At 43.2% G+C, this 14,629-nt stretch overlaps 1 protein-coding gene across 1 annotated transcript in view; it reads right to left on the reverse strand.

The window, feature by feature from the left end:
* The window catches only part of efr3a (EFR3 homolog A), a 72,732-nt gene that overhangs the window by 40,617 nt on the left and 17,486 nt on the right, over positions 1-14,629 (reverse strand). Inside the window, exons 3-5 of the mRNA XM_079173611.1 lie at positions 4,962-5,038; positions 3,486-3,613; positions 3,253-3,403 (exon numbers count right to left, since the gene is read on the reverse strand). Of these exons, the coding sequence (XP_079029737.1) occupies positions 3,253-3,403; positions 3,486-3,613; positions 4,962-5,038 (356 nt within the window). The remainder of the gene's footprint in view (positions 1-3,252; positions 3,404-3,485; positions 3,614-4,961; positions 5,039-14,629) is intronic.

The raw sequence follows: 14,629 nt of genomic DNA on the forward strand, positions 1-14,629 counted from the left end.
CACCAAGAACACAATTCCAGCCTATAATTTCCTCGTAGAGAGGCCTCCACTCCTCCTCCTCCTCTCCTCCTCCTCTCTCTCCACAGTCAGCTGAGCTGCCCTATCATTGTCCACTGCAACAAATTGCCTCTGTAACGCTTTAGAGAACAGCGACCGAAGCGCAGCCGTTCCACCTGCTGGTTTCCTCCCATTCTGTGCCGAACCTTTGTGACTCAGGTGGTGAGCAGGAGAGCAGCTTCTCTCTGCCGTTAACCCAACGTGTTGCTGCGTCACTGCAGCAGAGGACGCGTGTATTTAACACAGAGAGCAGAGATTATACATCCTCCTTTATTTCAGCCATGGTGGCTCTTTGTGGAGATCACCGCGGTCGCTCCATCGCTTCGGTCCGGAAGGAAACATTTTTAAAATAAAATAAAATAAAATGTAAGTAAATTTAATTAATGAAGCAAAACAAAGCCAATACATTTGGGAGGGGTTGTATTATAGGTTACTTTTGAAAGAAAAGTAAGTGTGTAAGCGTAGCGTAATGTGAAATAACATTAACCCTTCGACTGCCGTGTGGAAACGTTGCACCGTGGCTACAAGTGTAAAAAAGGTCTGTTTCTGTATCTGCATCAGTCTCAGCGTTTACGCTTGTGGCAGTTTGAACACATCTCTGAACTGATTTCACTTGAAGAGGTGACTGAAGAGAGGGCGAGTGCTTTAAGAGGCTGGTAATTACGTCTGAGCCGAGGTTTCATCACGACGAATCAGAGAGCGACGGGCTTCACGCCTCACCGGCGCCTCGCGGCAGAGCAGTTAGGATGTTCTATGAGAGGCTGAGACAAACACCATCGGGACAGTTTAAAACATGCTACAAACACAGCGGCTTAGAAAGTCCCGTTTTGAATAATCTATGCATACTGATTACATAACAAGTGGTAAAGAGTCAAATCCATTCACACAGACATGTTGATCATCACCCAGCAGTCTCTTCCAAAAGACGAGGTTTAAGACGAGGTTTACTCCACAGTGGAAACGCTTCTCTTTTACTCGTTTCCTGGAGGTTTGAATGTCGAAGCTCCACCGAGCAGAGTTCAGACTTTCTGAAAATACAATTCGATGTCATGTTTCCTTTGAACATACATCTGTGACGTTTCAACTAAAACGTATTCTACACGTCTCACTTGAAATCTCGCCCCAAATAATCTCTTCACTCTAAACTGATTGTGTAAAAAACATTAACTGTGCTGCTCACCATGACTAGGACGCCATGATGGATTCTTTAAGACCAACAGTCATGTGACAACAATTCTACAAAACCTGGACTGAACACAGAGCGGAGAGAGAGAGAGGAGGAGAGGAGAGGAGAGGAGGAGAGGAGAGGAGAGAGGAGAGAGGAGAGGAGGAGAGAGGAGAGGAGAGAGGAGGAGAGAGGAGGAGAGAGGAGGAGAGAGGAGAGGAGAGGAGATGAGGAGAGAGGAGAGAGGAGGAGAGCGGAGAGAGAGGAGAGGAGAGGAGATGAGGAGAGAGGAGAGGAGATGAGGAGAGAGGAGAGAAGAGGAGAGGAGAGGAGATGAGGAGAGAGGAGAGGAGAGAGGAGAGAGAGGAGAGGAGAGAGAGGAGAGGAGAGTCTGGAAGTAGAGGTTGTAAAAATGTAAATAATTCAATCTATTTATAGCACATAAAGCCTTTATTTCCAACATTGTAAGGCTCGTCTTTTTTATGATATATCATTGTAACTGTGTTATTGTGCAGTGAAGACATGTTCTAGTTCTAGGAGCAGCACTTTAAGGAGTTAAAGACACTAAAAATGTCCAAGAACTTTTCCACAATAATCTGAGCAGGGAACAAAAAGAAGAAGAAGAAGAAGATGGAACAGACGAAATGTTTCTGAGCTATAAATAAACTCCCCTGTGTTTGTGACTCAGTGGCTTCATAAGTGAGGACTGATGAGTCTCTGCTGTTGAGACGAGAGGAGACACACTTCTAGTCTGCCAAGTCCTCCAGATAAAGTTAACTTGCAGATAAATGTGGAACACACACACACACACACACACTATCGATAAGAGTAGAACCATTAAAGTCCTGAAGGTACCCATCCTTACTACATCAGTCTGACCTCCTCACAAAGAGCTTCACATCATCTGATGAACCGATGGAGGCTCTGATTCCTCTGTGAGCGGCTCTGCAGCAGCAGAGTTCTCCACAGAAACCCAAACGTGTGATGTTTGTAACTAATTAGTCTCTTTCTAACGGCCTTCTTTAAACCAAACCTCAGTAACGTGTGCAGCTCAAACAAACTCATTAAACGGAGCATCACGACAGAACAAACACAAAGCCGCTTCCTTCCTTCCTCCTCAGTGTTAAAACCAAACGGCGACATGAAGCGGAGCATCTCGGCCGGCTCTGTGAGGGAAATTTAATTAACCCCCCCCACGACCTGTCCCTGCAGCCTCTAAACACCACACATACATAATGCAAACCCTCGAGGCTCAGAATAAACCCTCTGGGTTCACCCTCAGAGGACATGGAGGAGGAGACGGGGCTGATGTTTGCTGGCGGCTAGTCTGTGACAGGATGTGGTAAACAGACACCGCCAAAGTAAGAGTTAAATGAGGTATTTAACCTCAGCTCTGGGCTGCAGCACGGTGACGAGTTGTATCGTGGCTTTATGGTAATTTGGTTTTCGTAAACAACCTGCACAAACACAGAAACTGCTTTTTAATAATAATACGTATGTAAATTCAAGTAGAAGAGGCTGTTAGGGAGCGCGTTTCTCCACAACAACAAGACTTTCTGATAAACAGAAGAAAACATAAAGACCATAATAATGTCAGGAACGTTGAGAATGATGTGAAAGAAGTTCAGACTTCAGGGTTCCAGCAGATTATAGATCTACTTAAAATGTAAAATCAACCCTCCTCTAACTTTCTACATGAAAAAAACACAATCTGTTCTAATATAAATATCTAGCATCAACTGAAGTTTGGAAAGTTTATTTTTTATTTATTTTATTCATTATTATGTATTAATTTATTATATAAATAAAAGTATTTAATATTTTTTTATTTAAATGTATTTATTTACTTATATGTTATCATTGTAGAATTCCTTGTTGTCTTGTTGTTTTCTCTTATTTACGATATAGATTATATATATAAATATTAAACGGGGATGAGAAATGTTCACCTGTACTTTCTCATGTATTTATCGTGTATACAGTAACAGCTGGTGTTCTGCACTGATGCTCCTGAAGGTCTCTATTCTCACCGAGTTGGTCCCGAGGACCTGCAGGTCTGGCTCTCTGGACTCCAGCAGCTTGGCCACCATCTGCAGGAAACTCTCCACGAAGGGTTTGATGCTCTGAGAGTGACAGGCCATCAGCAGCTGGTCCAGAGCCTCCATGGCTATCACCACGTTACTGAGGAGGAGGAGGAAGAGGGTGAGGATGAGGAGGAGGAGGAGGAAGAGAAAGAGGAGGTCCGGTGTAATGAGGGACTCACCCGTAGCGGTGTCGCACCACATCTCTGCTCAGCCTCTCGGCGAGGTACGCTCCGATCCGGTCCAGCTTCTCTGGAGCCGACACGGCGTAGAAGGTCAGCTTCTCCATGTCCGACTTACTGAGGCCATCCTGGAGGAACAACACACAGAAGGTGGTCCGGGGTTCATGCTGCTGTAGGACTCTAACTGGAGCACCAAATGTGGATTAATCCGCCGCTGAAAGTAGTACCCAAAACAAATGGCACCGACCATCAATCTGGATCTTATTTTGATCTTCTCTATTCTTGTTGTTTTGTCTAAATATCTAAAGTCTAAATATAAAGATCTCCAAGACCGACTTTACACAGTAAGTAAAGTTCATTATATTCCTTCTTCATTTCACTAAAACTCTTCAAACGAGCAGTGATGTTAACAGTCCTGTGAATGTGTTTGATCGCTGCTCAGAAGAACTCTCAAAGGGACAGTTCACCCCAAAAAAGCACATCTGTCCTCTAACCCGGAGTGCTCTTTATCAGTGTGGACTGTGAGTTGCATAGTCTCGGAGATATCTGCCATAAAGATGTCGGACTCCTGAGCTGATTGTTGAGCTGGATGTATTTTAAGGATTTTGGAACTTCTTGTATTGCTGCTCGAGAAACATTATTTGTTTATAGACAAGAATAATAAAGAAATGTGTTTTTCTCTCACAAAATAATGAAAAAGAGCCAATGAGAGTACCGATAACATCCTGAGGATACCCGTCCCTACTGTTGAGTTGTTCTAGCACCACATTATCTTCAACATCTCTGCAGCAGATGCCTCCAAACCTGTGTCGATGATGAGCAGCACTACGGGTAAGAGGATGAATACGGATTCTTCATTGTGTCCCCTTTACCATCGTCCTCGTTCTCTCAGAATCATAAAACAAAAGTTCTCTGTGGATGAATTGCCTCTTTGTAAACTTATTAAGGACTCAGCATATATAAATGCATTACCAGCAGGTGTCACGCATAAAGAGGAGGGAGTTAATTGGAGAGCGTCGGTCCCCCGAGTGCTTTTAGCTCCTCAGGCTCTCGGCAAGTGATAATTAAATTGACAAGGTCTCGACCATTGAAGCATTTCCATTTCCCACTGCACCCGTTTGCTTACACTAAAACCCCTTGAGAAGATATGGGGGGGGGGGGGGGGGCGCTCCCTTGAGTACACGAGAACAAACCGCGAACACGTTTAGCGTATTAATTAACAGAGGAATGAAACGGATTAAATTACTCGTCAAAGCTACGTCACGTCGGACGAACACTGAAGCTTTTCTTTCTGAGTTTATCTGTAAAGACCGTCACCATCGTCAGACTTTCATCTTTCCGACGGTCATTGAACACATGCTGGTGCTAATAAAAGAAGAACAATTTAAATAAAAGAACAGTTAGAGAACTATTAGTCTCAGAAATGGTAGATTACATCTGTGTAGTTTTAAGTTGATTGAGGATGCAGTGACTTACTTTGGGGTCCTCGGGGAAGATGTTGTCCACCAGGCGTTTGTACCTCGGCCTCAGGGGCCCACAGCAGCCACACACTCCTGCAACAGACCACAGAGACACGGCCGTTAGGATACGAACACACTGACCTCCTGACTTCCTGTCATGAACCACCACCATCAGGTCTGACTGAAGCAAAGGTGCACCTAAAGACTGATAGACTTCAAGGTGTCGTCTTTACTCACAGACCGCTCTGGAAGCTTGATAGTGAAGTAATCAACAAATAAGGACCTTTTAAACCTTTATTTACCTCCTTTTAAACCTTTATTTACCTCCTTTTAAACCTTTATTTACCTCCTTTTAAACCTTTATTTACCTCCCAAACTCAACATCACCACTTTCATCTGATGAATGATTTAAATCGTCTTCTCCTTCCTCTGACTCACGTCGAGCTCCGAGACAAATCCGAGCTCGCCGTGGATTCAGAGGGAGTCTCCTATTGACCGGCATCAATTAGCATTCAGCAGCAGTCAATAAGAAGTGACGAGTCATCACCGTGGAGGCTCGGGCCGGCGTGAGGCCAATAAGTTAAGAGTCGCAGTGGGAACGATTACAGAGCGGCCGACCGGTCGAACATCAGGACACCGCAGACTGCCCTGAGGAGAGTCTGACCGCGGTGCGTTCACTGACACTTGATTAAACATGCTTTTGTGAAAAAGCAAGGTGAGAAAAAAAAAAAAAAACAGTCAGTGGTTTTAACTAGTGAATACTATCAAGTCATCCTAAAGTGTTCATTGCAACGGTAGTTCTTTGTTCGGTAGTTGTGTGAAAACGTGATGGGATCTTTGTGTACTCAATGACCACGACATACAAGCTCACAAAAAGTACACATTTCACTTTAAAGACATTTAAAAAATATATAAATAATGAAATCTCAGCTGTGGGGAGAGAGCTGCATTTCTTCCTGACCACCACAGACAGAGGACGAATTCATAGCACCAGGGTTACAAATGTAACTTCTCGCTTGGAGCAGAATTCTTTGAGAACACGAGTAAACCAGTAAAAAAGCTCAGATCCTTTCCTGCCTCAGACTCAGAAAACCTAACTTTAGGGACTTCATTTCCCAGGAGCCCCTGCTCAGATAGCTTATATAAGGTGAAAGGTACCCTGGGAGCTCTGTAAAGACCTCCAACGCCATAAAAACGTTACCTTAACACCTCCAAAGTTTATTTCCCGGCTAACAGTCCTAAGGCAGTTCCCCACCTGGGGGGGGGGGGGGGGGTCTGGAGAATAATCAGCCTCATTACGCCTCGTATCAACGGCCTGTCGCCATTATGGATCCTGCAATTAGCCGCCGCGTTCGGGTGCGGAGCGGCCAGGCAGGTTTAATGGACCTCAGCCCAGAGTGTGAAGAAGTCTGTGGACCTTCTTCTTCATGGGTGGTTTTGCAGCAATAAAATAAAGCTAAAGATGAACGGCAGGAAGTGGTTAACTTCAAGGCTGCCTTTCCAAAACTTCATCATCGTTTAACACGACTGGGCTTTAAAGCGACTTAGCAGTGTTAAAAAAAGAAGATAACTAGCAGCTATTGGCTGATTTTATAGATTATTAAGATTACCGTATGGGGGCTTTGTAACATGCCACAGGTTATGCACATTTTTTGTGAAAGTGTGCTTTTGTCTTTTGTAAGCCTTATTAGTTTTTAATAGAAAATATTAAAATCGTATATATCTGGTGCAGCATATTTTATTCATGTATTCATATATGTTCAGGTCATGTATAAATCATCTAATGAACTACTCTTGTTCCTCTTTCAACAACTAGATCCATGTAAATGAATGGGAATGTATATAACACACCACTGATCAACCCTCCAGAGTCCGTTTCATTTATTTATTCTCCATCGTTCTCTCACAGCGACGCGTGATGTAAACGATCACAAGATTACAACCGTCCGCTGGAAAAATCCTCAAGAGCTCTTCCACATGAATGGAGACTAATGTTTCATGTAATGATGGTGGTTCTGGGTTTCAGGGTTCAAAGTGTTCTGGAGTCGGTCCAGAGAGTCCGTATGAAGCCACGTGGCTGATTGGAGGAGGGGAAAGTGAACAGGAAGTGAGTGAAATATGAGCGGAGATGCAATCTGACAATATGGTGTCGCTTTACGTGATGCCAACAAAGACACAGAGTCAGTGACGTGAAGGAACTGAAACCGGGTTCGGCCACAATCGTTCAGCTCTTTGTGTCCACTAACAAAGAACAACCAGGCTCAAAGTCATCCAGCCAGAATCACAAACATGCAAGTATATGCCTGGTAGAGGAGCTGCCACCATGAGAACCGTCTCATGCGAGTTCTGCGTGAGAGTATTAAAACCATATTCTGTATATAAGAAGTAGGCGTAGTCGCCGGGACGTCACTCATTGATTTTGAAGCCTCGAGGTTGGCTTTTTAGGTAGTCACCATCTTGTTTTTGTGACCATATCTGGACTGAGGAGGAGTGACGTAGAGATGCCGTACACGTCTCTGGTAGAGACCTGTCAATCACTGTGTAGCCCCGCCCCTAAAGCATCCCCTGCTTTATGGTCTGTTTGACTCTAAATGGACCATCATTTACTAAATGAACATCATGCTGTATTGAAGAAGACTTGAAACTAGAGATTGAGACCATAAACTCATGTTTACAATGTTTACTGAGGTAATAAATCAAGAGAGAAGTAGAGTCATTTTCTCATAGACTTCTATACAACCAGAGGAGTCGCCCCCTGGTGGACACTAGAGAGAATGCAGCTTTAACACATGAAGCTTTGGATTCACTTTTCAGAACCAGAGGTTGCCGCCTGTTTTTTTTGGTGCAAATTCTACATGTGGATTTTTGTGCTGTTGGTTTGATAAAACAAACTAATCCGGAGACGTTACTTTGAGCTGTTTTGACTTCTGATGCTCCGTCATCCGTCTGACACGGACCAAACATGTCTCCTGAACGCGTTCATTCCCGCGGTCAACTTGTTTGTTTGTGCAGAGAAAAAAAATAAATGAATGACAGCAGCTCCAAATTACATTAAAACCCATTGTGGCTCAGAGCGCCGTGGCTTCAACACCGTAATAGAGGCGATGCATCAATTTGAGCGTCCGCCTATAGATCCTGCAGAGAGAGGCTGCATAATCGCGCTGCAGAGAGAGGCTTCAGATGGAGAGATTGTGGTGGTCACACGGACTGATGAATTACACCTCGGCGAAAACTAACTCAGCCGGCTGAGGAGAGGCCATTACGGAGCGTGAGATCCATCATCCCGCTGCGAACACAAACACAGAGGCAGAGAGGAATGAATAAAATGTAAAACGCTTACACAACCGGCCGCCGTCACGCGTACCGAAGACGCCGTTAGAAATACGATCACGACAGCAGACTCACAGACCTGGATCGTGTTTGTTCAGACAATAAGACCGAATGTTTAAAGTCTGTAGTCCGTAGTGGCTCTGAAACCGCTTGTTAACACATGCTTTCATCAGAGTTGCATGTTGGGTAAAGATTTTTTTCATCATGGAGCACATGAGCAGAGTACTAAGATGATCTTTAATTCTTCATTGATTCCCTCAGAGGAGACTCGGACGGCCACAGAAACACACAAAAACACTGAATAAACAGGCAGAGTGGAAAAATACTGAGAAACCAACACACACACCCTGAAACAGAAGATCAGGTTAAATAACTATCATAACAAAGTTTATATTAAACTGCAGGAGGACAGTAATCACTGTTGTCCATAGGGGTCGTCTTTAAAGCTTAAATCCTAAATAAATGATAGAACAATCTTCAAACGGCCCAATGAGGAACAACACATGTTAACAACTAGAAGGACACTTCAAGGTCGTTTCCATCAGAGAGGACTAATGCGTGCGTCCGCTCCGTGACTCGGATCCGCTTCAAAATATAAAGAGTTCTTCCTCCGCCCACGCTTCACCTTTCCACCAAGTTTCATCAAAATCTGGTTTGTAGTTTTCCCCGTAATCCGGCTGAGAAACCGACGAACCGAAACAAAGACGTGACCTCGTCGGCAGAGGTCATGAAAGGTCACACACTGGACTCAATGGAGACCCAGAATATTGGAATATTTATTAAATCTTTTGATTCTGCTGAAAATAATGCCAACAACAATTATTCAAAAACGGTACAGAAATGGTAAAAACTAAATGGTAAGTCGTTGGTACAGTTTGTTTAAATACTTTACATTTTGATAAAATAAACATGTTGTGTTGTATTTAACAAAAGAAACCAAAGCTCTTATTGTTGTATATTGTTCAAACACAACACTATAAGTCTGACCAGACGTTCAACAAGTTTCAGGACAAATATCAAAGCAATACTTTGATATGTGTTGAATATTAACCCGTTCTTTAACAAAACACTACTTTCTGTTCAACACAGCAGCCTAAAGACGGCGACACGAAGCAGACGAGAACATTTTAACGTGGGAATTCTTAAGATCTCAGAGATTGATTTAGAATTTCTATTTGAGTGAAAACGAGACGATTGTGTTCAGAGTTCATCAGTCTGGAGTCTTGGGCTTCGTACTAACATCACTTATATATATATATATATATATAAGTATATATAAGTGCACAATGGAGGAATACTGTAAGACAGGAAATATCAACACAGACCTCCAGTGCAAATATATAAATATATTATATTGCAATACTTTGATCAGTCGGCCTTATTGCTCAATCAGTCAGCATTGTGTTTCCTCGTCCAGTGATAAATAAAGACCTGAAAGAGGTTTATTTAAATGATAAGTCTTTATGTTTGCCACTTTAAGTCTAAATTATGACGTGAATGAATAAAGAAGTAAAAAGCAAAACACACGTGTACATCCTGAGGTTATATAGGTTATATAGTGAGAGGATTTCTACAGTAACGCCAATAATTGTGGACACATAATAGAACTGAAAACTATATTATTGTCTTGATGTAGCACAAAATTATGCATTTCAAATATAGCTCAATTTAAAATGTTTTAATACACATCGTATCCCCTCCCTGCTCTAACGGTGCTACACAAAAGGAAAAACCTGCACACTAGTATTACATTGGGCTCAAGTAAAGCTGTGAATGTGATCTGATTGAGGGTTTTGGGTTTTGGGTTAGTCCGACCTACCGGAGCTCAGCAGGTCTCTCCTGTTTGAGGCTCGGCTGTAGCTGAAGGCTCCGTCGGCCTCGGCCGGAGGAACCTGCCTGTACCTCCTCAGGACGCCCCGTCTCAGGGGGACACAACCCGACGGCATGACCGGGAGACACGTCAGTCTAAACCGTGGACTTCACAGGAAAACGACAAAACAGGTTCCGAGTCGGGGTTTAAGCTTCCAATTCACCTCACCAACGACAACAACATTCCAGCGTCACCTCTCTACGGATTCTCCCCGCCACAGGAGACATCGCCTATCCGACGGGCAACGAGTTCGGCCAATGGGACATCAGCTCGAGCGGCGTGTCTGTCATCGGCCGGGATCACGCTTCATTCTGACGGAGAAGACGAGAAGCCGCCGGGTCTGAATGTGGGCCTGTCTGCAGCGGCTCGGGTTACCGGCCTCTTGTGTTCCAGAGGGAAGAAAAAAAACGTGATCCAACACACAGATGGAGACAAAAAACCCTGCAGCCAGAAAAGCCTCCCAAGTCTCTGTGACTTCACACAACAATGAGCTCAAAAGACACAAAATAATGACCCGTCACCGTCGGGCCCGCTGCAGGAACCGGACCCGTTTGACCATCAACGTCAACAAGAAAGCCGAGTTTCCTTCATCCAGTGAGCAGAAACAGAGAAACCTGGCTAACTGCACGAGGGACGATGTGCAAAATGAAGACTTCACACTGGAAACGCATTGCAGCGAGAGAGGATTAAAGAAAACATCGTCACTGGACCGTCACCATCACTACTTTAGTTTAGTAACTTATTGTCCCAGAAATAGTTGAAATAAACGATATAAGTGTGAATTTAAGATACTTATATGACACTGATATGATGATTAGTTAATAGTTTCAAAGAGGAATGAACTTCTAAACAATATTCAGACATTGGAATGTGAACAAATATTAAAATCTCAAATAAATAAAAATATCGTCCGTGAATTTTACGATAAGTCATGAATGTAAAATTAGAAGTCATGTCCAAATATCCTACAATAGATATAATAATAATAAAATGGGTGAGGTCATCTCTACAAACTGAGATAAAACAGTAACGTCATAAAACAAGGTCATGCCCATAAATGGTACATTGAGTCGATAACGTAAAAACAAAGTAATGTCCACACATCGTACGTTAAATCGGTCACGTAAAAACATACAAGTTCATGTCCTTATATCGTACGTCAAGTCGTTAACGTAACAATTAGAGGTACAAATTGTACAATAAGTCAAAGTAAAAACAGTCAAGGTCCTGTCCATAAACTGTCCGATAATTCAATAACGTAGAAATATTCAAGGTCCATATTTAATAAAATAAGTCGATAACGTTAAAAAAAACAAAGTAGAATTGAAAATACAAATTTAGAGTGATAATAAGAAGTGAGCTTGTGTGAGGTGGGAGCAAAGCAATGTGCTGCTGTGGTCGTATTATAGACACCTAAAAGCATCAATGTCAGTGACTAAACTGAATATTATCTCGACTGTTGTTACAGCTTTTCCCCGTCAGAGAGAGCCGTCTGACATCAAGGTAACGCAGCGACAACTTCAAAACATCCAGCCTGTCCCTTTAAGTCGCCTCTAAAACCCGCTCTGACAAACATGATGTTTTCTGTCTCTAGAACTACGTCCCGTCTTTCTTCATCCATCCACACAAACAGTAAATCTCTGTGTACTTCAATCTGCACCTGAACCGCCTGTGAGGAGCGTAATCTAGCAGATTAAAGAGCCCCTCAGCCCTCCTGATGAATACTCCGTCCCTTTGACAAGCAGATGAAAGCCGTAACGGCATCCCATCAACAAACAGCGCTCACGGCCGCCCCGGTTCAGATTGCGGGGTGACGCGCCGCGTCGTCCTTGGAGAGGAGAAGCATAAATAAATAAAGTCGAGTCTGTGAAGATAGAAGTTTGATTTAAAGGCATGAAGGAGGAAATGTTTCCCGCCTCTGAAGGACTACAGAAGATGACGCTGGTCCACGAAAAATACATTTTTTAACAGTTTCGCTTCTTCCGCGACTTAATTGATATAAAAATCATCGGCAATTATTGTTGCCGTCAATGGGCTGATAGATTAAGAGATGAATCATTTGAGCTCAATGCTGGGTACCGTTATGGCTCCACCGCTACGCTTCAGTAGGCAGGTGTTTCATCTGTGAAGCAAAAGAAACTGTAAATGATATTTAGTCTATAAATACGCCCGACCCAGACTAAACCCACACAGGAGCATAAAAACACTTTAACATCCATCTCAAAGATGATCACTGTGACAGTCAGAGTCACAGAGGAGCGATAAATATGAAGAAATATGGAGTTATAAAAAAATTAAGTCTGACTTCCACACTATTAAAGTGATGGCTGACAAACAGAGAGCTTCCTCATCGAGATCAACGTCTCTATAAACGTTAAATATCTGTTAAAAAAAAGGCTGCTTATTTGTGCGATTTGCAAATGTACAAAGTGTTTGTCTGCTTTGAAAAGCACGGCTGTGAACGGCTGCCGGGGCTCATTGACTTGCATCATCACGTCCTGCTTTTTGAACCTTGAAGGGCGCACGCACCGAAAAACAGATGATGACCCATAAATTTACCGCCTCCCCCGTCGCTCGGCTGCGCTCCCCGGCCAGACGGACGTCTTAACGTTATACTGCTTAAAAAAGAACAATATCTGCTTTTGTTCTCTCTCTCTGTGGCCTGGAGGTCTGGAGCGGGTCCAGCAGTCAGCAGGATCATCTGACGGGACACGAGATTCATCAGCAAGGAAACAAAAAACAAGGCTTGTTTATCGTCTTGTATTCATCATCAGAAGGTTCTTTTTTACTTTCTTTATGATTAATTCGGACCAAAACATCCATTTAATCATGAGTCGTGCTTTTTATGGTGGACTTAAAAACACCTTTAACACCTTAAAATCATCTTTTGTGTTTCTTTGGTCGTTGCTTTCGGAGGCTTTTATTTGGTGTAAACTTCTAAATCTCTTTCGGTGTTTTCAAGGCAGATTTATTTCGGGTGTTCTTTGACACTTTGGAGCTGTACTGGACAGTAAAGTAAGACATGCATCACTGCATTTTTTTTCAAGATTCAACATGTGGTATGAGCTTCCCACAGCAAACCGAGGAAACTCTTAACCGAACATTCACTGACTCCGTTTGAAGGTGAATCCAAAATCTCCTTGAAAACATCTGCTTCCATCTGATCCCGTTTACACGAGCCGGTGAGGTGTCGGGCTGCTTTACATTCATACTTTGAGCATCAAGCAGCTGCGTCTCCTCAGGCAGCCTCCTCAAGGAGTCGACCCCCTTCACACATACACAAGATACATGATGTCAGGGTGTCATCAAGCATATTATAGGGGGGGGGGGGCGCCAGATTTTTATGCTCTGAGGTTGTCAGAATTAAATTAAATCTTTGCACATGTATAACTACAAACTATAAAAACAAACTAATTTGTACAAAAGTCTTCATATAAAACTATTTAAAAAGATCTATTTCAACAGGAGGAGAGCTAGTAACGTTAGCAGCACCGCTAACGGCTAACCAATGGAGGTTCGCTTCAGTGACATCATGATGCCTTCAGGGAACCATGCAAAACTATTCCCTGAAGTTGGCTTGTATGTTGTGCTGGTAAACATGTTGTGTGACTGCTGTCTGGATTTAGTGGACTCTCTTGTTCTGGGGGTGAATAATGTGGGATTCCCTTTGAGCCTCGCACAGAGGTTATTCATTGACGCGTCCCATTATTCATACAGTAGAGAGGCTTCAGATGCATTGGAGGGCATCAGATAGCAGAAGTCTTGAGCACAGTCACCTTCCCTGTGGCGCCGCCTTGTAAACGTCCAACCAGTGACCAGAAAGCACTCTGCACCTCATGATGGATGTGTTTCAAGTGGAATTATGATCCAACTGTAGATAGTGGATTCGTTGCAGAGGCGGCGGAAGCTCAGTATTTTCTCATTTAAATATTCATGCTGGGTAGACAAAGCGAGGAAATGGAAACCAAGTCGGATGAAATCCCAGGGTTCAAGTTTCCGAGGCGGAGGAGGAAGAAGAAGAAGAGGAGGAGGAAGAGGAGGAGGTGGAAGACGTCACAAGAAACTCGAGCTCTCTGGAAACGCTCAGGTGGGAAGGTACGACACACATCTGAAAATCTCTTCACGGCAAACAGACAAAAGGATTGTTTCTTCTCCTCGATGTCTTCACTCAACTCCACAATAAAACAAAATACCTGCACACAGACCAACAATAATGTAAAGTAATATTCTCATTAAGATTGTGTGAAATCTGGACAATTCTGAGAAAGAAAGGATAGAAAATGCAAAAAAGTAGAGACCTGTCAATCACTGTGTAGCCCCGCCCTAAAGCATCCCCTGCTTTATGGTCTGTGTGACTCTAAATGGACCATCATGTACTAAATGAACATCATGCTGTATTGAAGAAGACTTGAAACTAGAGATTGAGACCATAAACTCATGTTTACAATGTTTACTGAGGTAATAAATCAAGAGAGAAGTAGAGT

Source organism: Pholis gunnellus, assembly GCF_910591455.1.
Source record: "Pholis gunnellus genome assembly, chromosome: 14".
Classification (NCBI taxonomy): domain Eukaryota; kingdom Metazoa; phylum Chordata; class Actinopteri; order Perciformes; family Pholidae; genus Pholis; species Pholis gunnellus.